This window comes from Dunckerocampus dactyliophorus, chromosome 21 (genome assembly GCF_027744805.1).
Source record: "Dunckerocampus dactyliophorus isolate RoL2022-P2 chromosome 21, RoL_Ddac_1.1, whole genome shotgun sequence".
In the NCBI taxonomy this organism is placed as follows: domain Eukaryota; kingdom Metazoa; phylum Chordata; class Actinopteri; order Syngnathiformes; family Syngnathidae; genus Dunckerocampus; species Dunckerocampus dactyliophorus.
In genome coordinates this window covers 8,564,450-8,589,180 of record NC_072839.1, presented here as the reverse complement: position 1 = coordinate 8,589,180, position 24,731 = coordinate 8,564,450, and the positions used below count along the sequence as shown (strand labels likewise).

The 24,731-nt window shown below is 42.0% G+C and overlaps 1 protein-coding gene across 2 annotated transcripts in view; it reads left to right on the top strand.

Moving 5' to 3' along the window:
• The window catches only part of dlgap1b (discs, large (Drosophila) homolog-associated protein 1b), a 194,670-nt gene that overhangs the window by 137,492 nt on the left and 32,447 nt on the right, over nt 1-24,731 (top strand). For both annotated transcript variants that reach the window (XR_008567441.1, XM_054766333.1), the window contains exons 12-16: nt 655-731; nt 13,700-14,769; nt 18,692-18,906; nt 20,356-20,533; nt 22,928-23,201. Coding sequence is in view for 1 of the 2 variants with exons in the window: in XM_054766333.1 (XP_054622308.1) it covers nt 13,729-14,769; nt 18,692-18,906; nt 20,356-20,533; nt 22,928-23,201 (1,708 nt within the window). In the remaining variant the exon portion in view is untranslated. The remainder of the gene's footprint in view (nt 1-654; nt 732-13,699; nt 14,770-18,691; nt 18,907-20,355; nt 20,534-22,927; nt 23,202-24,731) is intronic.

Here is a 24,731-nt window from a genome sequence, read left to right as displayed (position 1 = left end):
TGGATCATTTTTAAAAATATTTCTATCAGGCGGACGTTCATTACTGATGTCAAAGAAGAAGGTGAAGTAAAGGTTCTTGCTGTTAACTTCTTTTTACACTTGAATGAGAGTTGAAATGTATCTTAGTGGTTTTTACTGAAGGTGTTAAGGTGGTCAATATTTAGTTACACAATCATTCACTCAGAGAGAGTGCCTCCATCTCAAGGTTTTAATGAGTCTTTGTGAGGGGAAAAAAAAGAGCAAATGGGTTTAAAATGAGTAAGTCATCCTCCTTATCTCTTCCCTCCTCACGCTGGCCATGAATTTTCTTTTTCAGCCCGAAGAACAGAACAGCCGGGATTTATGATCAAGCCAAGCAATTGGTGCGATTGTACAGCCAAACACAACTACTCTTTGCTTGCATTCTCACGGCCATTTTAATGTCTTTTAATCTCCCCACTTGGCTTGAAGACGGAGCGTTCGATTTCCTTTTCAGGTCTGAGCGCCATGGATTTGGTGTACTTTGCCTCTTTTTTAATTTTTTTTTTTTATCTCCAAATGAGAATTCACCAGCTCTTTGCAACAGACAGCAGGCAGCAGCGACGCAGCAAAGAGCTGCCTTTTGATTTACGCTGATGACTTCCTCAAGTGTTGACTGTCGTTGTTCACTTCCAGGTGGAGAGATGAACACGCACGGAGGACAGAGGCGGCCAAATTAAACCCAGCCCGGCAAAGATGAGACAATAAAGCAGGTCAGTTTGTCCACTTTTTTGACGAAAACTAAATAAATTTTTCCTATAGGAAATAATGTAAATCCAACTAATCCGCTCCAGACACCCAAAAATCCATCCATTTTCTATGCCGCTTATCCTCATTACGAGGTATGCTGGAGCCTATCCCAGCTGACTTGGGGAGCCCAAAAATGTTAACGAAAAATACATTTTATCAAGAATAATCATAGGTGAATGGCAAAAATCAGTGAGGGCCCTGTCACACCTTGACGATTTAGGCAGCGCATGCCTGACGTGATCATTTTGATGGCATACGTTGAACTGCCGACGTTTTTTTTTTCAATTTTGGGCGTACACATAGCGTATTCATAACGAGGTTGACGTAAACATGACGTATTAGTAACTTATATAGAATGTTTCTATAACTTATAGACAACTTATATCAACGAATGCGTAGCATGTTGTCGGTGTTCACAATTTATGCCCAACGCCCTTGACGATTTAGCCCGCTTACGGCAACGTATGAAAAAATTGGCCAATACGCTGGCGTACTTCCAATAAGTTATGGGTAAGTTTTGTATAAGTTAAGAGCATGCTGAAGCACGCCGGCATACGTCATAGTACGTCCAAGTCGTCCAAAAATTTTGTGCATGCACAAAACATTTCGACGTATGTCAACATATGATTAATACATCCCGCATCCGCGGGCAATAAGTTGTGCGATCGTTGATGCCCGTTCGCACACGTTATTTGTAAGTTACGTACAAGTCAAAATACGTCAACATACCTTGAGACAGAACTGTCTTCTTGGCGAGTGAAGATGGAGAGGAGGAGAGGCTGTCGTGTTTGTATTTGATTGAACCGTGATTGGTTCGTTTGGCCGAGGTCCTGCCCTCAAGACCATATACCTCACCGTGATTGGTTCATTCGGCCGAGGTCCCGCCCTCAAGACCATATATCTTACCGTGATTGGTTCGTTCAGCTCCGCACATGACAAGTGTCATTCATATCAAAGTTGCGGGACACACGAATATTAATTTTTCATATTAAGACGGAGGCCGCAAACTATCGTCCCAGGGGCCGCGAGTCTGAGACCCCTGGTGTAGGCTGCATACACTACCACTCATGGATTTGTGACTGCTAATACATTAATAAAATAAAAAATATTTTTTAAATATATTAATAAAATCAAAAGTTGGTTCCATTCCCAGTGTTACAGTGCCCTCTACTGGTCAAGCTGCAAACTTACCTGTAAATACAAACACGACAGCCTCTCCTCCTCTCCATCTTCACTCGCCAAGAAGACAGTTCTGTCTCAAGGTATGTTGACATATTTTGACTTGTACGTAACTTACAAATAACGTGTGTGAACGGGCGTCAACGATCGCATAACTTATTGCCCGCGGATGCGGGACGTATTAATCATATGTTGAAATACGTTGAAATGCTTTGTGCATGCACAAAATTTTTGGACAACTTGGACGTACTACGACGTATGCCGGCGTGCTTCAGCGTGCTCTTAACTTATACAGAACTTACCCATAACTTATTGGACGTACGCCAGCGTATTGGCCAATTTTTTCATACGTTGGCGTAAGCTGGCTAAATCGTCAAGGTCTGACAGGGCCTTGAATAATTCTTAAAAATGTCTATTTTTGACACACGGTTCGCTCCTCCCCTTCCACACCCTCCTGCTAGCTTGTGGTTGCGTAATTATTCGATTAGATTCAGCTCCAGAACCCACCCCTTATCCCCTCACATTTATAAAACACATTTTAAATCATAAAATATATAGCTAGCCACCACTAATGAATGATAATGTAAGATGATCCTTGAACAGATGGAATCGCAGTCACGGTGTAGAAGTTATGTAGACGGTTACTTCTTACAGCAACTATGGGGCGTTCAAGGACTGCTGAACAGAGTGCGAAATCTCAATGCTTGAGGAAAACCATTATCAGTAAGCATAACGACGTAAACATTGGCTTTTTTAACAGTGGTACGGGGATACTGTATATTTTACCTGTGTTATCACATATTTAGACATTGTTACTGACTTACTGACTGGGGAAAAAAAGGTTTCGACCAAAGATCTGCAAATTTGCGGGGCCGTGAATGCTGGATTGCGAATGTGCGAGGATCCACTGTGTGTCTAAAATGAAAGACTTGATCTTACAATATGTTGTAGGAATCGGTTGAATGATGACTATCATTATGTCTTTCATTCCTGAAACTGCATTATCACATGGCGTGTAATTAAATGTGGAATCAAATCACATGACTTTGTCTGCTATGTAGCTGCAGCTTGATGCTAATGCTTCCTGACAGTTGCTGTGAGCGTAGAAACGTGCACATAAACACAACGCTGGCCCCTGCTGTGAACAATATGAATGTTCTGAGAGTGGGAAGAGGATTAAAAACAACAATTCCCAGCACGGAAGGCGCAGCGAGGCAGCTTAAATTATGCAGGTCGATGTGTTAAGTTTAATTGACTCCGCTCGCCGCATTTGTGCGTCTGACAAGCAACGGCGGCGTTCGCGTCGAAGCAGCCTCTCCTTTATTATCCGCCACAAGCCTAAGAACACACTACAAATGCCACAGGGAGGAGAACAGTTGCAAGTCTTGAACAGGCATTATTAAGATACTGGCAAGTTTTCATCTCACACACACACACACACACACACACACACACACACAATGAAAGTACAGTAAATGTAAATGCTTTCTATTAGAATTCTCATAATTGAAGTTTATAGATGTATTTATTGCATAAGACTGATGCAGCTTCACCCTTTCCCCATCATTGAACATGACCATCCAGGAAGTAGCCTCTTTTCCGCATGCTAGAGATCGCAGTATAATTGTGAAAGTGATTACAAAGTATGCCCTTTTTTTTTAACATCAGTTTCCCCTGCAGATATTTGACATGAATCCTTGCCTCACATGTTTTTCCAACAGGGAAAGTAGTGGTTGCCATGGTGATGGCGGCTTACCTTGTCCAATTTCCTTTTGCGTTGAACTTTATTAACAAACAGGATAAAGAGCGGAAATATTTCTCTTCATTTGTAGGGTAAAGTATGTAGACTTACTAGTACTTACTAGTACTAGTAGTAGTTCTTCCGTTTTTGTGAATGTAGCCTTTCAAAATAGTGGCCTCTTGCGGACGTGTTTGGCATCTGGCGAGCCATGACTCCATTTGTCACAGGGAGTCTTGACAGTGTGGCTAATTAGCTTGCTGCTAACAAAGGAGCTCTCTGGTGGAAATCGCCAGCCGTCCATCTATGTGGACGCTGAGCAGTGTTTATTTCCTACATGACAGATTCACTTTGATTGTCATGCAGCTCCCTGCTTGCCCGGTGTTTTTGACAAAACCGGCGTTAAAATAGCAAAGGACGTACGTATGCTGCCTAAACGGCGTTTTAGGCGCAGCCTTGCACGCACCTTATTATGCTGCTGTTTCATCTCCTCATGCTTGACTCAAGTTCAGATCAAGTTTTATGCAAATGAAGAAGGGAAGCGAACACGCACAGATGATCTAGTTGACATTTAGCAAAGATGGAAGCATGTCATCATGCTCAAGTGGATTTTACATGATACATTTCAATAGCGACATACAACAAAAAAGCCCATAAAAAACACAAGTGAGTGGGTAATTCCACTGAATCGGTGCCATTTTGCTTGTTGTGTCTCTCAAAATGAACTTACATGTCTGTCTTTTTCAACTTTAAATCTGATAATACACATGTTGAACTACTCAAAATGTGAATTGGCCCAGGCAACGATGCGTAATTTTTCATACGTTCCCTAAGCCAAGATGACTCATTTAAGTAAGAGGACTGAAAGTAACAGGAGTGAGTTGTAGAATGGGTAAATACATCGGTGCCTTGGTTAACATCAGTTTTCCATTCCAGAAGGTCCGACTCAAACCAAAACGGACTCTAACCAAAGCAAATTTTCCCATAGAAAATAATGTAAATCCAATTAATCTGTTGCAGACACCCAAAAATGTTACAGTTTTATAGACGATAACCTAGTTTTACATGGAGAAAATTATGCAGAATGACAAATGAATGGACAACTGAACATTTAAGATCACGTTTACTTAGTTTTGTTGGAAAAAAAACCCCCACAAAACCGTCACTTAACAAAATGAACACATTATGCTGCAGCCACAATTTGTAAATGTAAAAAATATAACAAAGTAAATCAGCGTCCTGGATCCAATAAACATGTACCTTGCCGTTTAATATAGAAAATGTAAAAAACCACAACTGCCTGGCGGCAGTGACGTTGCGAAAGTGCGCCGGGGAGGATGCCTATGTGTGTTATGTTTGACACAGAAACCGAAATGAGTGTTATGGATGTAAAAGGAGACAGGCAGAAACACAGTGTCACCCTCGATGCGCCCCCGGGTTGATAGACTGTTGTGCGGGAACTGGAGTAGACGTTTGTGCACGGAGCCGATGACTGAGCCACTCCCATCACCTTTTCATACCTCTGAAATGATGACGGTCTTCTCGTTAAGCCCTAAAATTCGGAGGTCTTGCACCCTTGCCTTGTTCCAGACTCTCTATTTTGTGCAGTCCATGTGTTTGATACGTTCTCTACAGCTCTGATATAAAGAAACGCTGTTGTCCTAAAATGGCGCCCACGGCCCGCATTGTCTTGTGACAATTCGTCTGTGGCACGTGATCGAAGATGGCCGTATTTTGGCAGTGTTTTGGACACTAAACAAGCAGGCAAATGCAAGTCAAGGCAAAATTGTAGCAAAAATTTTGGTTGTTGAAAACACACTAACCGGGGACGACGTTAACCAAGGTACCACTGTACATGACATATTGCCACACGGCATTTATGCTTATAGCACGTCCTAGCACGTCCTACGTACATTTCTCAGTGTCACTCGTTAGCGCTGATAAGACCTGAGGCGTTTTTTTGGTATTTTTATCAACAGCTGCTGCAGTCCAAGCAGAAACTGTAGTAATTCTACATTGTGCAAACTTACTTAAGATTTGTCAGATCAAAACATGACCACTACGTAAGACTTCAAAACATGCGTTGTTAGCTTCTATTGCGGAAATTCACTACTTTCTGTTTTGGCACTTTAAGCACCATGGGAACTGTAGTTCTTTTAGCCATAAATTAGCCTCGTCATTGTTTAAGATGCAGTGTTCAAAGTGTGTTACAAAAATTAGCACCTTATAGTCCGGAAATTTTAGGAATCAGGGACAGGCAACAAATGGTATTTTTGTAGTGCCGGAGGTAGTTTAAATGAATCATTTCAATTGTATTTATTGAACGTGCCATCAGACCACTTTGGTAAATACAAGAAAATTATTTTACAGTTAATTTTGCTGTTCATTTCCAATATATTTCCTGGGGACCCACAGTGGAATGGCCCAAATACGTGGAGAAAACTCTCCTTGATGTAAGTAATAAGACATTAAAGTGGCCATGCTCAGCCTCTACTGACATCCTTAAAAGCCACTCTGACTTAATCTGGAAATTCACCAGTTGGCTTTAATGCTTTCTGCTCTCTCCTTGAAAACACTCCTTAACAAGCTTCTCTGGAAGAGGGGGAAGGGCAGTTGATCACTTTATTCTGTGTGTGTGTGTGTGTGTGTGTGTGTGTGTGTGCGCGCGCGTGCGCGTACTACATTGGTTTGAAATATTCATCTTATGAAATATTTATAGAAGTACAGTTGACATTTGTTAAAGTTGATTTGAGTTAGCGTTCTTGTCCATGTAAAGAAAACTGCATCTTTTTGTACTCACAGTTCGACCGTTCTACGTGTTCTGAATGTTTTGAAGCGCTTAATATTTCAAACATTTGTCTTTCTGCTCAACTTATCTTTCCCTTCTTTTTTCCACCTTAAGTCAAACAGTATAGACGTGAGAGTCATAAATGTTTATTAAAAAACACGCAGTTTATTTAAAAATATACAAAACCACATAAGCTTCCATCCTACCTTCCCCAAATGGGGTATGCATACCCCCTGTGGTACGGCAATTGTCATCAGAGGTACGTGAATAAAAAATTATAAACAATTAGTGCCGAACACACAATTACGAGTGCGCCTGAATGCCTTCACAGTGCCTGAACAGCATGAACTTGTTCATTGCTCCGTGTGCATGATAAGAACAAGTAAGTACTGTAAGTTTGATGATTAAGAGTGTTTAATCTTGAAGATTTCATTGATATCGCAGTTCAGATCCCCGCACTGCATAGCGGTTCAAACTTGTCAGTGTCAATGAAGCTTTGCCACTGGTTGGATGTATTTGTGTAGTTCGGTTCCAGGTTTATATCATGTTTGCTGACCAATCACAAGTGGGCAAAAGAGTGAAGCTCAAATTCACGGAAGGATCCAACATCAGGCTGCAATAAAAGAGATACAGGACACTTCCTTACGTAGTTATCAGTGCTCATGTCAAACTTTATCAAAATTTGACCGCGCAAAATAAAAAAAATGACTCGGAATTACTGATGAAATTAATTAACCAATTAATCATGTTTGATATTTCAAGTTAATTAAGATTTTTTTTTTTTAAGTCTGCAGGAGTAGGGGGTACAAGGCTTCAGGTCACATGTCTGAAGGGGTACGCAACTATAAAAAGTTCGGGGACCGCTGGTCTCCAGCAATATAAAATTGCAAGTGCAAACATAAAACAGGTGTAGGTGGGGAGAAATCTAGAAACTAATGATAACAAATATGCTCACTATTACTACTGAAGTAAACACAGAAAGTCCGCGGCTGTGGTTTTTATTGGCCGGCAGCGCAGTCTAAACATGTAATTTAACAAGGAAACTTAAAAAAAACAACAACAATAGCAGCAAAAATTGGAAAATCAATCAAAAGTCTGTAAATATTAAGAAAAGAGTTGTAATCTGGCAAGGAAAAAAAGACGTCATCTCAATCAAGAATAAAGTAATAGTATGAGGGAAAATGTCATTTTAGTAGCATGAAGTTGAAATATTAAAGAAAAAAGTTATTTGTTTTTTTTTTTTAAGTCAAAAACAATGAATAAACTTGTCAATTTGGGGGGAAAATGTATAACATGAGAATAAAGTCAAAATATCAGGAGAAGAAAATATACAAGAAGAAATATTTGGAAAATTGTACCAAAAAAAAAATCAACAGCATAAATTTTACCAGAGTAAAGTCAAAATATTGAGAAAAAAATACTTTTCTAATGAGAAAAAAGTCACAATTTTATTAGAATAAACTTGTAAAATGAGGAAAAATATCATTTCAGTAGCAATGTTGAAATAAAGAAAAAATACATGATTGTTTTAAAAGATATAAAGTTATAATTATGAGGAGAAAAGTTACAAGAGGAAAGTTGAAATGAAATAGTTGGAAAATAAAAAAAAAAACCCCAGCAGAAATGGGAAAAAAAAAGTCAATCAAATGAAAAAAAAAGTCGCAATTTTACAATAATAAACTCGTATTATTATGGAAAAAAGTCATTTTTAGTAGCGTTTCAGCTATATTACAAAACTGAAATGCAGTTTTTTCTTGAGCTACATATCACTTCTTAGCATATCTCTGTGTTTGTTTACCACATATCAAAGTGGCCCTGGAATCGTTTCATATTTCAGTACGTGGCCCTCGCTGGAAAAAGTTTGTACACCCCTGACATAAGGATTGCGGATGATGGGCAAAATTCCAAAAAAAAGGGTAGGGTAGCGGCAATTTGTGGGACAATAAACATTTGAAAACGCACTTGCATTGTTTTGGGGCTTGGTTAAGTAAACACGTTTGTTTGTGAAGTCATATTTTATTGTACTTATCTTAAAATTAATGGTAAAATCTTGGCTTCTCTCACACTCGCGGACCCACATTGTCTCGTATGGTGAGGTGGGTGCCTCGTGACACCCTCACGAATGAGAGGCTGAGCAGCGCGTGGTGTTTATTGAAGAAAATGAAGTGTGTGCCATCCATGCTGCATCCTTGTGTTTTGCCAGCAGCATCATTAGCATCATCATCATTTCTTGACTGCCTGCAAAGATTGTAGGCAACGAGAGGATTCAGCGGCTCTCCCAGCTAACGTTAGACAAAATGAAGAACAAAAAAAAAAGAAGGGCTGCTGTTTAAGATGTCAGCAAGGCTATCAGAATATATGATTGTCACCCTTTTCCCGAAAGCTACTTACCTGCTACTACTGCTACATTGCTCAATCGATTCAAGCCATTCCAACATCAAACTATTCAACTCGTTCAGGACATTCAGGCTCCCAATATACAGTACACACTGGAAGAAAAATTCAAAATATTCCCAAAATTCACACTTTTCCGTAAAGCTGCTATTAGCTACTACTACTTCCACATTTCTCTACCGATTCAACTCATTCAACAAAGTCAGAACGTTCATGCTATCAGCCACAGCACAAAAATTACCACATTTTTTTTCTTCCCGAGCACGAAATGCCTTTGATCTAAAGAGTCCTGGCTACTTCCACATTTCTCAACCCATTCATACCGTTCCAACATCAAAGCATTCAACTAATTAAGGACATTCGTGCCATTTTCCACATACCAAGGATTCCCACCTTTCTTGACTTTCCCATTTTTTGTAATGCAAAATGCCTTTGATCTAAAGAGTCCTAGCTACTTCCACATTTCTCAACCGATTCATACCATTCCAACATCAAAGCATTCAACTAATTAAGGACATTCATGCCGTTTTCCACATACCATAGATTCCCACTTTTCTTGACATTCCCATTTTTCGGGATGCAAAATGCCTTTGATCTAAAGAGTTGTAACGACTTCCACATTTCTCAACCGATTCAGACCGTTCCAAAGTCCAAATTCTCCACTCATTCTGGACATTTAGCCTTCCCGGTTCATTGCGTTATCATGCTCGGTGTTAGCATTCTAATGGTAGCATTGCTAGTATGTTAACATTAGCATACTACCATTTTTAGCAATTTTCATGGGTAGACACATATATATAAACAAATAACACTATCATGCTAGGTGTTAGCATGCTAATGTTAGCATTTGTAGCATGTTAACATTAGCATAGTAGCATTTGTAGCCATTTTCATAGCTAGACACTTATATAAACACTTACCACTATTATGCTATGTGTTAGCATGCTAACATTAGCATGTTATTACTAGCATGTTAACATTAGCAATCTAAATATGTAGATGAAATAAATGTAGGACTAATATTTATGGTGTAAATCACAATACGGGGGAACTATGGCGCTTGGCGGAGGTCTGCACTCCGAGTGCTATTGCTAGTTTTAGTTGAACAGTGCAAAAACTCAAAAATTGTTTTAAGAATACTCGTCTTATTTCTATTCAGCCTGTCTAAGTTTAGAGTTTATCAATGCGCAGATGTCGAGGTACTGTGATATGTAATTTAGTCTTAGTAAGGCTAATTATTTATTTCTCTCCTTTTTCAGTGAATCACTAAACAGTCTTGGTTGGATACATTCATCTATAAGGCACTATTATGTAGTTTCTCAGACCCATTAAAATATGGTTTATTCCTATGCAGAATAGCTTGTTAACCAAGCAAAAATGTGTTTTATGTGATTACTCAATTAACTGAGGGAATTTTCAGTAGAATACCCGAATGCTAAAATATTCGACAGCTGTCGCCCTGATGTTTCGTTTATGTTCAGATAATAAAGTATAAATAGATGCTGTTGTTACCTTACCTTTACCTCCATGTATTTGTACCCTAAATCCAAGGTTCCCAAAGTGGGGCACGCGTACCCTTAGGGGTACGCCAATTGTCCTAGGGGGTACGTGAATAAAAATGAAAAACAATCGCGCCTAACACTCACAATTACAAGCGCACCTGAACACCTCATAGCACAGAGCGCACTATCATAGCAGAAAGGAGGAAGAAGACAGAGCATGAAATTCTTCATTGCTCTGTGTGAGTGATATGAATAAGTAAGTGACTTTGATGATTATGTTGTGCATTAAGAGTATTTAATTTGAAAGGTTTGATTTATATTGATGTTCCAATCCCTGCACTGTATGTGCATTGAGTAGGGGGTGCATGGTTTCAAGTCAAATGTATGAAGGGGTACGCCACTGTGAAGCGTTTGAGAACCACTGTTTGAATTGATAGTGAATGTGAATATAAGAATTCATCTGTCAGTCTATCAGTGTAACCATAGAGAGGCACAGCTGTCTGTCACCTTTGGCTTGCTTGACAACCACACCAGAAGCAGCAGGTCCTCCTCTTCTGCTTGATAAAAATTTACCACGCATCAGCAGCATCTCAATCCTGTGTGTGTGTCCAGCAGGCAGAAAGCCAGCGTGACCCACCTTCAGCTTTTCCACTTTAGTGTGGACAGCTGTGCGGCAAACGTGGTGCAGTGGATCACAGCGAGGGTCTTTTATTTAGGTCACATTCTTCACTCCAGTGGATCTCTGTCAGCTGCAATGAATACCTTCAGCTGGACACGGTCCACCGTGGAAGTGTAGTGTTCATGTGCTGTATGAGTGAGCGAGGGGTGGCTAGTAGATTAGCGCACGGGCTTAATTCTTCCCCCAAGTGATTTAATCCCTCGGTTTAGCATCACAGCAAAATGACGTTAATCATTGGACCAATTTTTTCTCAAATGCAGCCCAAAGATAAATCACGTTCTCATAAACACGCCTTCATGTGTCCTGTCCTCGAGTTGTGGAAAGACAGACATAACGTTTTATCGCGCTGCTCTGTCTCACGTCCTCCACGCTGGCCATTTGCATTCTAAATGGCGCTAATGAATCGTGCCTTCACTGCTGTTGCAGCACAATGCTGAGGTTTGCTTGGGGTCTTATCATTGCCTTGTTAGCGTTGCCACAGAGCGCAGGGTGGCCTCCTAGCCTCACGCAGCTTGCAGACACTTAAAGGAAGACGCTCTAAAGGTGCACATGGACGGCGTTCATGCGAGGGCAAGGTCGTTTATTGCCACTTTGCCTCGACAGGTTCAGAAGCCTGTCAGCTGCTTTTTACTGTCCTATTACTTTTCTCTCAGTGGGGAAACTGAAGGAACAGGATGTGATTATCTTCTCATGTGTGTGTGCATTCTGAGCAGGTGGATTGGAAGCTAAAATAAGAGCTCTTTTTCAGCATGATTGTCCTTCTAAGAAGACAGCACTGTGTTTCTTTTTTGCAATGATGAAGCAGAGGTTGCTGGTCTGTTCTGTTTACTTGTTAGATTTGAATTATTTGACTGTAGATCACTGTAGTACTCAAAATAGCACCATTTCCTCAGTCCTTCTATGAAATCCGCCTTTGTGAAGGGAGAAGGAAGCTGGGGGTCAAGCTGCTGCTATATTTAAACATAATGCTTTTTGAAGTTTTCAAGGACAAAAATAAACAGTTGAACAATGGAGGAACACATGCATGTCTATCATCTGGAGCAGTGCCATATTAAAGCAGATCATGCTTTTGTACGTTGTGTGCCGCGTGCATGCAAAAATGAACGGACTATTGCGCACACCTGAATATAAGCCGCACCCACTAAATTCAAAAAGAAAAAAAGATTTGTACATGTATACTATAGATTCCGCTGTATAAACTGCACCGGTGTACAAGCCACACGTGTCCACGTCATAAAAATGGCATATTGTGGCACGCATGAGTCCGTGAGGGCCAGGCAGCTAGTTATTTGACAGGAGCCAATCATGAGCTATGAAAAAACTCACGAAAATGCCAGAGGTCATTACTCAATATAACAGTCTGACTCGCGGTGTCATCTTTCAAACAACATTAAACTCATCACACAGCAGCTAAACACTCAAACTGTACACCTAATAAATATAAAAACATGTACCAATATGAGTTTTAAATACCAAAAAACATTTTAAATTTTTCCCATGCTGCATTTTGTTTGAGCAACGCATTTCACATTTCACTGGATCATTTCCTGCACGTGAGCAGAACTACCGCTCATGTTGCTAGAACGTGATTGGGCTCACAGTAACATTACCACTAGTTGTGAATTCTTCACCGGTAAAAGTTGAATCCCAATTTCACCCCTTAGCCTTTCCCCTTCATCTTACCCCTTTAAACTGAGGGCCAAGGAGCCAAAGCCACTAAGGAATAGGACACCACTTGCTTCTCATTACGTCATCACCCTTCACCGCTTTCTGGCTGTGATGTAGGCAGATGAGACAATTATGTTTCCTACCATAAAGTACATACATCACTACGTGATTTCACTGTTATATAGCCTATCTCAGAACACATCATAAAAGGAACATATTTTTGCAAACTGTGACATTTATTGCCAAACAAACAACTCTAATAAATAACAGCTTACAACCTGCACTGTAAAAACATTTATAAAAATAGAAAATGTATCAAATATACATGTGAAATAGAAATAACAATATACACAAACTTTATGAACATCAACAAATGTATAAATCTTATCAGCCATTAGTTCAAGGTTTCACAGGTTCTGGCCTCGGTCTCCTCCTGTCGTTGATATGAACGCTCCTGGAGTGCTCAGTAGTGTTGCAGAGGGTTGGGATAATCTGCTCTTCTGGTGTGCTGTCTTCAGTTGGCTCAGATAATCGGCACAAAGTACACTGGAAGCACTGCAGCCAAGAAAGACGGTACGAAATGAACATCATAGACTGTTGGGAATAAAGTAATATGATTTAACATCATAATATAATTAAACAAATATAATTTAGCTTTGAAATGCAAGCCAGTGCTTTTGGTAATGGTTAGGCCAGCAGAGAAGGTCTTGCCGGCCCTGTCTGCACACTACTGTTGACACCAATAAGCAGTAGTAACACACAGTAGTGTTACACAATAGTAACACAAAGCTTTGTCTTTAAATATGAATCACTTTTTTAAAAACATTTCTACACAGTAAAAAAGATATATCTAAAAATATCACGGTGGGGGGGATTGTGCCTAGATTCATGGCCGAAACCAGGCTAATTGGGCTGAAAAAGTTGGTGACCTGACATACACAGTGTGTATATCTACTGTATGTGTGTGTGTGTTGTCTCTTTAGAGTGTGTGCAGACCTCCTGCAGCTTCACAATGACAATGAAGGGCCTGTCCAGCAGCCACAGTCACCATCACGCTGTCGCCTGTGACCTCTCCTACGACTCCATGACCCTGGGTCACTCGGATCGTCAGCCCTACTTCCTGAACCCGGCCGAGGCTCACCCGGCTGAGCGCCCGTGTTACACCCAGCGCAGCTCCTTCCAGTCTGAATGCAGTGCCTACCCAGACTTGGCCAGCTGCACCTTCCCTCGCAGACATTACAGCTCCCACCATGAGCTGAAGGAGGAGTGTGGGCCTCTGGTGCCTTACACGGGGCCAACAGGAAGTGCTAAAGGCAAAAACAACAACAACCGTCTGTCTTCTAACCTGCTGGAACAGTTTGATCACCAAGCTCCCGCACGGCGAGAAGGCTACCACACGCTGCAGTACAAGCGCACGGCGGTAGAACACCAGCGCAGTGACAGTCCCGGGCGAATTCGCCACCTTGTTCACTCTGTCCAGAAGCTGTTCACTAAGTCCCACTCCCTGGAGGGACCCTCAGGGTCTGGCACTACAGGGAGGATGAATGGTGGTAAAAACAGCCCCGATGACCCACCTTCTTCGTCTGGAACCCTCAAACACAACAAGCGAAGCAAAAGCAAAGACCGATCCAAGTCGGAGCCCAAGATGCGTAGTGCCATCTCTGGCTACTGGAGCTCAGACGACACCCTGGACCGGGAGGTGTGCCTTTACCACCATCACAGCGGAGGACAACCATCAGGGGTCATGACCATGGGGCGACATCCGGACAAGTCGCAGTCGCAGTACTTCATGGAGTCCTACAACACCATCAGCTCCCACTCCCTGAAGACATCCCGCAGCAACAACGATGTGAAGTGCTCGACCTGCTCTGGGAGCGGCAAGGGAGGCCTCCCGCTGTTGGGCCCGCTAGATGGCCAAGTGCAGCTCAAGAAGAGCTCGTGGTCTTCTACGCTGACGGTGAGCAGAGCAAGAGAGGTCTACCAGAAGGCCTCAGTCAACCTAGATAACGCTCTAGTGAAAGCTGAGCAGGGACGCACCTGCCACTTCCTGCAGGTAGGACGGTTACAGCAGCCCCCCCCCTCGCATGTCATGCTCCATGCTGCCTCAAAGGGCCCACTGATGCTCCTTCATGAGACACTTCCTTTTGTCCCCAGCCATTAGTGTTGTCTTTTTCGTGAAAGTGACGCTTTCATCATGATGTCCTCATCAAACACAGTGTTGATGTCCATCTGCATGGAACTAGTCATGTGTTGGCATGTGGATGTTTGCATCATATTGCACACTAGCGTTCTACTCCAAACACTTGGACCACTTCTCAGCTTGTGTTCAACAGAACATGTTTCTTATTAGCTTTGCTAGGGGCTTTATGACATGAGGTGACATTGTTTTCACGTTTACGCTTTGACAAATAGCAGATTTTTATCCTGTCAAAAAGGTCACAGCCTTAACCAAGAAAACTTTTTTTCTCCCTTGGTGTTACATGTTTATCGGCGTCTGCGGCAGCAGCACCCCCCTCTCACATCAAAACATGCAGTAACATCAAGCTATCTTATCTCACATCTGTGCTGCTGAAGATGAAAGTCGTGAGCTCTCCATGAGAGAAGCAGCCTGTGGACGAACCCTCCAAGAAAAGAGAGCAAATCCAGGCCACAGAGGATGATGACAGGATCTAGAATTTGCAAAACAGTGAACAAGAGCATAAAACAACGAAAGTGAAAGTGACTGCATTTTAAGAGCAGAGGAAATAGGAGGGTGCATTAGGGAAGGGATGCCAGTGTACCACAGCGACATTCTTTAGAGCCATTATGTTTCTCCAAAGACGGAAGAGGTCTTCTTTTGCTGGACTGGATGTCAAATCAAGATGGCTGCGCATGGATGAATGCTAAAGGAAAGTCACATGATAAGGCTGCTGGTTGATATGATTACCAAGCATGACCTTATTTAGCTAATGTTTTTTGACAGCTTTAGGCTGATGAGATGTTAGATTATGTCAAGGTCAGCCTGGTATGCAAGCGCATATATATACTATATATGTGTGTGTATATATGTATATATATATGTGTTTATATATATATGTGTATACACACACACACACACACACACACACACACACACACACACACACACACACACGCACACAGTGGTGTGAAAAAGTGTTTGCCCCTTCCTGATTTCTATTTTTTTTGCATGTTTGTCACACTTAAATGTTTCAGATCGTCAAACAAATTTAAATATTAGTCAATGACAACACAACTGAAAAACAAAATGCAGTTTTTAAATGAAAGTTTTTATGATTAAAGGAGAAAAAAATCCAAACCTACATGACCCTGTGTGGATAAAGGTCTACCAGAAGGCCTCAGTGATTGTCCCCCCCAGAAAGAAAGTCATTGAGATCTATCAGTCTGGAAAAGGTTATAAAGACATCTCTAAAGCTTTGGGACTCCAGCAAACCACAGTGAGAGCCATTATCCACAAATGGCAAAAACATGGAACAGTGGTGAACCTTCTCAGGAGTGGCCGGCCAACCAAAGTCACCCCAAGAGTGCAGTGACGACTCATCCAAGAGGTCACAAAAGACTCCACAACAACATCCAAAGAACTGCAGGCCTCACTTGCCTCTTTTAAGGTCAGTGTTCATGACTCCACCATAAGAAAGACACTGGGCAAAAACAGCCTACATGGCCAAGAACAAAACCACTGCCGAACGAAAAGAACATTAAAGCTCGTCTCAATTTTGGTATGAAACTTGATGAGCCTCAAGACCTTTTGGAAAAATACTCTGTAGTCTGACGAGACAAAAGGTGTGTCTTTTTGGAAGGTGTGTGTCTCATTACATCATTACATTTCAGAAAAAGAACATCATACCAACAGTAAAATATGGCGGTGGTAGTGTGATGGTCTGGCGCTGTTTTGCTGCTTCAGGACCTGGAAGACTTGGAACCATGAATTCTGCTGTCGACCAAAAAATCCTGAAGGAGAATGTCCGGCCATCTGTTGGTGACCTCAAGCTGAAACCAACTTGGGTTCTGCAGCAGGACAATGATCCAAAACACACCAGCAAGTCCACCTCTGAATGGCTGAAGAAAAACAAAATGAAGACTTTGGACTGGCCTAGTCAAAGTCCTGACCTGAATCCTATTGAGATGCTGTGGCATGACCTTAAAAAGGCGCTTCATGCTGGAAAACCCTCCAATGTGGCTGAATTACAACAATTCTGCAATTTCAATTCTGCATTTTGTGTTCAGTTGTGTTGTCATTCACTAATATTTACATTTGTTTGATGATCTGAGGCCTCTAAGTGTGACAAACATGCAAAAAAAAGAAATCAGGAAGGCGGCAGACACTTTTCACACCACTGTGTGTGTATATATATATATATATTAAAAACGGTTTTATAATGCGCGTGTTTGCATGAATAAACAGTAAGATAAAGAAAAACATGAATTGGATATACTTATCACTCACTTCGTAACTCTTATATCTTAAGGAGTTTAATGAGTTTGAAGTGCCGCTACGCGAAAGCTCACGGCTGCTCGCGGCAGCGCGTCTGCCTGCTATGACAGTTATTGGACTGGACAGCACCAGTAACAACCTTCATTTGGGCCAGGGATCATCCCGTGCCTTGAGGGACAGCCAATCGGATCCTTGGTCTCAGGGGCAGTGACATTTTTTTGTGTCTACCACTTTTTTGCTCCATAACCCTCAGAATCTCTGAAGAAGTTTAAAATGGCTGTCTTACTGCGTCCAACCTCAGCAGCATTGGTGCCCTGCGAGAGGCCTTGCTTATGCAGCTCAACAATCCGATCGCCTTCAAAGAGAGAAAGCTTTTTTGCCTTTGCCATCATGACAGAAAATAACATTGACTGCACATTTTTGCCAAGATTTTGGCTTTTAAAAGCTCTCCTCAGGACCTCCTTAGGATCCAACAGTGTAAAATATACATTTTTGCAATTTGTCAACTGGTAGTAAAATTTTATCAGGAGTGTATATGTAGCCGTGACGTGCGGTGAGCGTCATGGCTGGTGAGTCACTGACTCCTTTATGTAAATACAGGTTTCTCATGACAAGCGTTTGTGGTCTTACCTTTTTTGTATATGAAGTACATGCACCCTACCCTTCTCCTGGAAGAGATTCATTACCCTTCTGGTGAGCTTGGGTGTGTAATCTTCCATCTTGGCAGTCAAGTTCATTCATTCATTCATTCAAAAATATGTTGTATTGGCATGCTGCTAAACAGCTGGTGCTACTGTCAGAAAAATGCTGGCTTTTCCTCTCTATGGAAGGATAAGGTGACAGCACCTTCCAGCTCACGCACGCCCCCACCCCGAATAACGCAAGCGCCTTCCGTGTGTCAATTCTGTGTATTTTATTGTCCAATAGGCAAGAATGATGTCACACTTACATGAAAGACCTTACACAGGCTGTAGAAAGTCATGGGGTAAATGTTAATAAGTAAATGTTTCTGCAACATTGTATTATTGGCGACATGCTAACAAATACAAACTGGCAGACGACATAATCCAAACTCAAATGGTTGGCTGGGCTTTGCGAGAAGAGACGTTCGCGGCAGCCTCATCTTAGGTTTCTGCTTTGTATTCGATCAAAACATTTGCATTTTTACTGAGGAAAACGTAAAAAAAAATATTTGAATCATACAGATAATACATTTACATTTTAATACAGTTCAATCTACAAATATTAATATTTTATGTTGGCATTATTCCTATTTTTATTTGTCATTACCTGCATCCCTTGACTGCACGTCACTGATACATACATCTCACCATCTGGGGCTCATGCATGGTCATTGCTCATAACACTGGCAGGGCATCAAAACATCTTTCGCAGTCAAAACTGAGCATCACATTGATTCCAACTGGTGTGTGCAGGTGTGCTTAATGTTGTTACCTGGCAATGTGTTATTATTGTGTATCTGTAAGACCTCTGAGATGCGTTCTTCCGCTCCTCTGTTTAGGTACCTCAGGATGACTGGAGCGGATTCTCCCCGCTGGCCAAGGATGATGAGATCCCTTGCCGGAGGATGCGAAGTGGCAGCTACATCAAGGCCATGGCTGAGGACGACAGTGGCGACTCAGACAGCAGTCCTAAACCTTCGCCTAAGGTACAAGCGCGGCGGGCCAGCTACCTGAAGGCCACACAGCCTTCGCTCACTGAGATGACCACTCTTAAGTAAGTTCTTCCAACACCCGTGGAGTAAACATTTTGCTTTAAGTCAATCAATGTTTGGTTCATCATTCATTCACCGTGTAAGTCAGTGGCTGATTTAAAATGGTGGTATAGATTGAGGTCATCTATAACCATGGATGTCTTGAGGGTTTTTTTACAGTTGTTAATTTGTAAGGTGGCCAATGAGTGCATATTCAGTCGACATGCGCGTTTTCCCACGTGCTGTTTCACAGGATTATCACAAAAACCAGTGGGCGCAGGGGTTGGCCAAGAAGGAAATGATGAGTTGGCAAAAAAGAGCAGTCGAAGAAGACGTCATCACAACATTCAGCTGAGCACAAAAATCAGCAAAGCTTCCCGCTGACTTGATTCCTGATTGGCCATGGTTCATTAATGTCACTTCATCCACACAGCGGCGCCCTGGGACCTTGCTGATCCCCCTGGTCAGGTGATGCTGATTATAAAGTAGGTCTGCCACAATAGATGTCATTGGCCCAGCCCGTAATCAACCCCACAGGGAAACGAGGATAACATGTGGCTGGAGATAAGGTTGCCGCTAGATTCTTCTTTGACCTGATTCCCTCTCTGACCATTCACTGTTGATTTCATAGCTCTTTCTATGGTGGTCTCACTGAGGAGGCAGCTCCTCATTTCTAGCCTCAATCAAGCCAGGAGAAGAGAGAGAGCCTGAGCGGGAAAAAAGGGCAGAGCAAAATGGTGCTCGAGTAAAAAAGTAGTCACATTTTTAAGACATTGTTGTAACAGTTTGAAGATTATAGAAATCATTAAGAACATTAAGGAATCCTTGACATTTAGCATTTACTTTTATTGTGTTAGCTTTGACAGTCCAGCTGTCCAATATGGTGGATTTCCTCATCCTCTCCTTCTCACATGAATAATGATGCTTTGCTTTAGTAACAACATGCTATTTTAAGCATAAATGCAACATTAAAGCCGACCTGCCCTGGAGGCACAGCCTTGTGTGTGCGGTATGTATTTCTCTATAAAAGGCTTTCATATAAGATGTTTTATTTATCCTGGTAGAATGACTTATTTAGCTTAATGCTGCCTGGCATACTTTATACTCACACTGGGGGGGGGAGCACACTGGGCAACGTGATGCGAGGCAGGTGAGCGCTAATGAGACACCTTTTTGTCATCGTTGATGTGAGGAAGCTTGTGAGTGTGTGTGTGTTGTGGCATTACATTGTCAAGCTTTTGTCCTCTGTTTCAGTCTTTGAGAAAAGGTTCTTCAAGGACACGCCGTCGTAGCCAACATGCGTGTTTCTCAGTCCTGTAGTTGGAAGCCGGGTGATGAGAAATTGATGCAGATTGATGCGCATCATGCTGCACTAACACCTTCTTCTTCTGCTCCCTTTTTATCACCCTGTCTCGCTTCATCTCACGTGGTTTCTCACCTCATGTTTCCTTTTCCTCCCTGTTCTCTGTCAGGATCTCCACAGAGCACTCTCCCAAGCTGCAGATCAGGAGTCACAGCTATCTGCGGGCTGTCAGCGAGGTTTCTATCAATAGGAGTCTGGACAGCTTGGACCCGGCAGGGCTGCTGGCCTCGCCTAAATTCCGTTCCCGCAATGAGAGCTACATGAGAGCCATGAGCACCATCAGCCAGGTCGGTGGCATCTACCCACTCCCCCCCCTTTTACTCCTCCAACGCTATGTCCAATAAGGTTGGATGGGAGGGAGGGAATCCCATCCTTAGCTTTCCTAAAGCCTCAATTAACAATCAGGCCACCATCCTGGCAAAGTTTGAAGGGGAAGAAGAGCCAATTAGTGCCAACTAGTGTGTGTGCTGCTTTGCTGTGTGAGAATAGCTCATGAGACAGGAAGCCCCTCTAGCCCTTATTTTACCTCTCGAACATCCTCCATCTCTTTGGAATGTGCCATCGACAACATGCAGACATGGGAAGCAAGAACATTCCACGCGGCCTCATAATTAATGATATGAATAATTCACCAAGGGGTTGATTAGCATACGTCTTGATTAGATTTGACCAATTCAAAGACACTGCGATGGAAGGCTGAGAAAGTTTTAAATGAGTTTTGCTTTTTCACATTGCATTTTTGTCAACTGACTGAAGGGTTTTTGAAGCTGTAATTTATGACTTCCCCACTAGGTAGCGCTGGTGTGCTAGCGGTGCTTCCATCAAGTTACATTTTGGTTGTCCCTTTTTAGTTGGACTGACTCATGGACCTTTGAGACGTCCTTTTGCCTTGAGGGGACACACACAGTGGACCTGACATATACACGAATGTCACAGAACAAAGTGGCTGCTGCTGCTCAAAATTTTTGCCATGGAAAAGAACTCTATTGAATGGATTGAACCACAGAGGAAGGTCAACAAAGCTTTCTGGTGTTTTTGTACAATATTCACCTTTTGCAGCAACACTTTCTTACCCCTCCGCACAATCTTGGCATTCTTTTATTATTTTTTCATATATTTATGTAGAAATTGCATAAATTAAAGTGACGCAGGAACTCTACATATCAGGGGTGTCACATGATCTTGCGAGATTAAAACATGACAAGATTTCTCATTCAGAAAAAAACAGTCTCATGGGCACCAGGCCAGGAACGATAGAAGATAAATAAATCACACAATTAATGAAAATGAACTGGACCATTTTGCCAGCCTCAATATATTGCCATGGGCATCGTCTCCCGCCTCCAAACAGGCATGAAGATTCACTCTGTGCATTGGTCGCATTTGTTCCGTAGAACAACGGCATGAACAGAGTGAGCCCTTTGTCAGTGGGTGGAGGCGGGGCCAGTAGCATACACACGAGTGCAGAAGAGTGTAGCCTCGTTAGGAGCAATGCAAGGTAACGTAGTAGAAATTAAATGAGTAGATTCTACTATATTGTCATATATTTTTTATATTTTTTTCGTTGCATCCTTAAAAATAATATTAAACTCTCCTCTCATCTTGTTGTTGTAGACCCAATCTTGTGTATTGTCTCGTCTCATGACACCACTATACATATATTTACATTTTATGTGTATTCATTATTATTATTATATACAGATAGGGAGGAAGAACCATTGGCTCTTGACCAAAAGATATCATTTCTAAGGAAATACAAAGTTTCTGTGCTGACTTGAGACTGTGTCGTCTATTCTGTTATAGCAGGGGTAGGGAACCTACGGCTCAGGAGCCAGATGAGGCTCCTTTGATGACTGCATTTGGGCTCTCAGACGTTTCTTAACACCATAAAATGTGTTTATTTGAATTTGTTTTCCTGACATTTTAAAGTAAAACATTACAGAAATCACAGTGTTAAAATAACATTCAAAATATGCATTGTAATGCATTTTAACCCATTCATTTTTTTTTGTATTGCAATGCCAGCTGTCCTTCCCATGTTTTCCATGTCAGGCACCAAAACTTGATTATTATTATTGGGGTCGTCCCTCCTTTAATCAAATAGTTAGCTAGCTAATTGTGCAGAGACAACACTTTTGACGAAGAAGGAAAAGAAAGAAAGATACAGAGTAGGGCGCAAAACCATGCAGCACCAGAAGTCGCATTAATGGTAAAAAGTAATTGATTTATTATTGGTTAGCTTCAATATAACAACATTATTACAAAGAATACATTCAGGGACGTATTATATTCTAAAATTGTTAGTCTTCCTTAAATGTACACACATTTGGTTGTATTCGGTGTTTAAAAATATGATATGTCTCATGGAAATACATTTTAAATATGCGGCTTTCATGGCTCTCTTTGCCAAAAGGTTCCCGACCCCTGTGTTATAGTTAGCTTAGCGCCCACGGATGTGGTAAACACAACCTTTATTAACTAGAACGCTGGACCAGCAGTGTCTTCCATGGCAATATCCACTCTATTATTACTTTATTCAAAGTCATACCAAGTCTTGCTCATATTCTCCTCTGCCGTGCACTATCTATCCTGGAGTGCATCTTTATTTTTCATTTTCATGCCCTGTGCTTGTTTGACTCTGCCTTTGCGTGCACATCCTAGCGTGTCTGCTGTGCTCATAGGTGAGCGAGGTGGAGGTGAACGGGCAGATCGAGGCGGTGTGCGAGTCGGTGTTCAGTGAGATGGAGTCGCAGGCGGTGGACGCACTGGATTTGCCCATGCCTGGCTGCTTCCGCATGCGCAGCCACAGTTACGTGCGCGCCATCGAGAAGGGATGCTCACAGGAGGAAGAGGAGGAAGAGGCGGCGGGGCGGGGAGGCGGCGTCGGGGCCAACCGCAAGGCTGGGTCGCCTCCACGTACCACCACCACTGTCAGAACCATCCAGAGCAGCACAGGTTGGTTTAAAGCGCACGTGCGTGTGCACACACAAACACACACACACACAACTCTTGTCACATCAGTGCATGAAAAATACGCCCAAGTTATGCAACATGCACATGCACAATGTCAATCAAACAAGGTATGTCCTCTTGGGATGTCCGATACTGGCTTTTTTTCGGGTAACCGATATGCCGATATTGTCCAACTCTCAATTTCCTGTTTGGGAAAAGTAACAATACTCTGAGTAATGAATGAATTACATATTTTATGTAAGAAGACATTTGTGCTTCTTGTGCCTTGATTTATGTTATTTTTGGAAAGATTTCATTTATTTTTAGTTAAAGGGGTATTTTTTAAAATACAATACTGATTATTATTTTCATTGAGAACTTTCATGTTCTTATTTTATATTCTTATTTTATTGCATCAAAACTACTGTATACTACTGTATTCAAACTACTGTGAATGTATAAACATGTAGAAAGGCGCTTTATGAAAGTAAGTACATTTATTTGTATTCATTTACAGTGCCAAAAAACGATACCAATGTTGGCCGATATCACATTTTTATGCCAATATTGGAGCGGTTATTACCGGTGGCCGATATTATCGGACATCCCTAATTTCCTCATATAGTGATGAGAGCCCACTGAGTCACGTGCGATGGTGTACAGTGAGCATGCATGCACCACTGATGCTGAGTGGGGCCAGAATCCTGCTCCCCGTCTTCCTTACGTTGGGTGACTCACACTGGGCCTTTTTTTTCTTCTTCTTGTCCTTTTTATTCCACTGCATCTTGTCCCATTAAAAGGCAACATTGTCCTAACCCCAGCTGGCACTCTAATAGACAGTCCATCAGATACAGTATATTCACCGCAAGTTGGACGAATGCTTAGACAAGTTCAATCGATTTAAAGGGACCTGCAATTAAGATTTATTTAATTGGATTGCAAATGTGCTTTAAGTGACCCCATATTGATTAAGCACAAAGTTGCTGCCCAATATTGACTTCATGAAACCTCTGATGGCCTTTTCAATACCATACTTGCCTCGTCACAGCTCCAATTGCTATTGATTCTATTCTAGTACCAAAGGAAGGTGCTTAGCTGGTGGTGTAAACCACTGCTGGTCACTTAGCAATTGCAGGCAGCTAGGAATACAACACATGCTAAAGTTAGCTTTGCATGTTGCTGTTTGACAAGAGGGAAGAGGCCATAACGCTGCTTCTCAAAGCGTGCTAACAACACAATTAAACGCTGTGGATAGACTTGATTGTTCTACTGCACGCTGGTCGTTATTGATCTCGAAACACCGACTGATAAGAGCCAGAGAGGCGCATCCCCCGAGGAAGGAAGTAGGTAATGAAGACCATCTATCAGCTCAAGTCTTGACTCTCGACAGCCGCTCCTCGTTTGGCACTCCGACACCTTGCTGGCTCCTTCTGACCCTTCATGTGCTGCAGACCTCGCTGCTGCCTGAGGTCAGCTGCAGCCAGAGACGCAAAGAAGCGAAGCAGGGCGAGAAGGAGGTCTGATAGCAACATC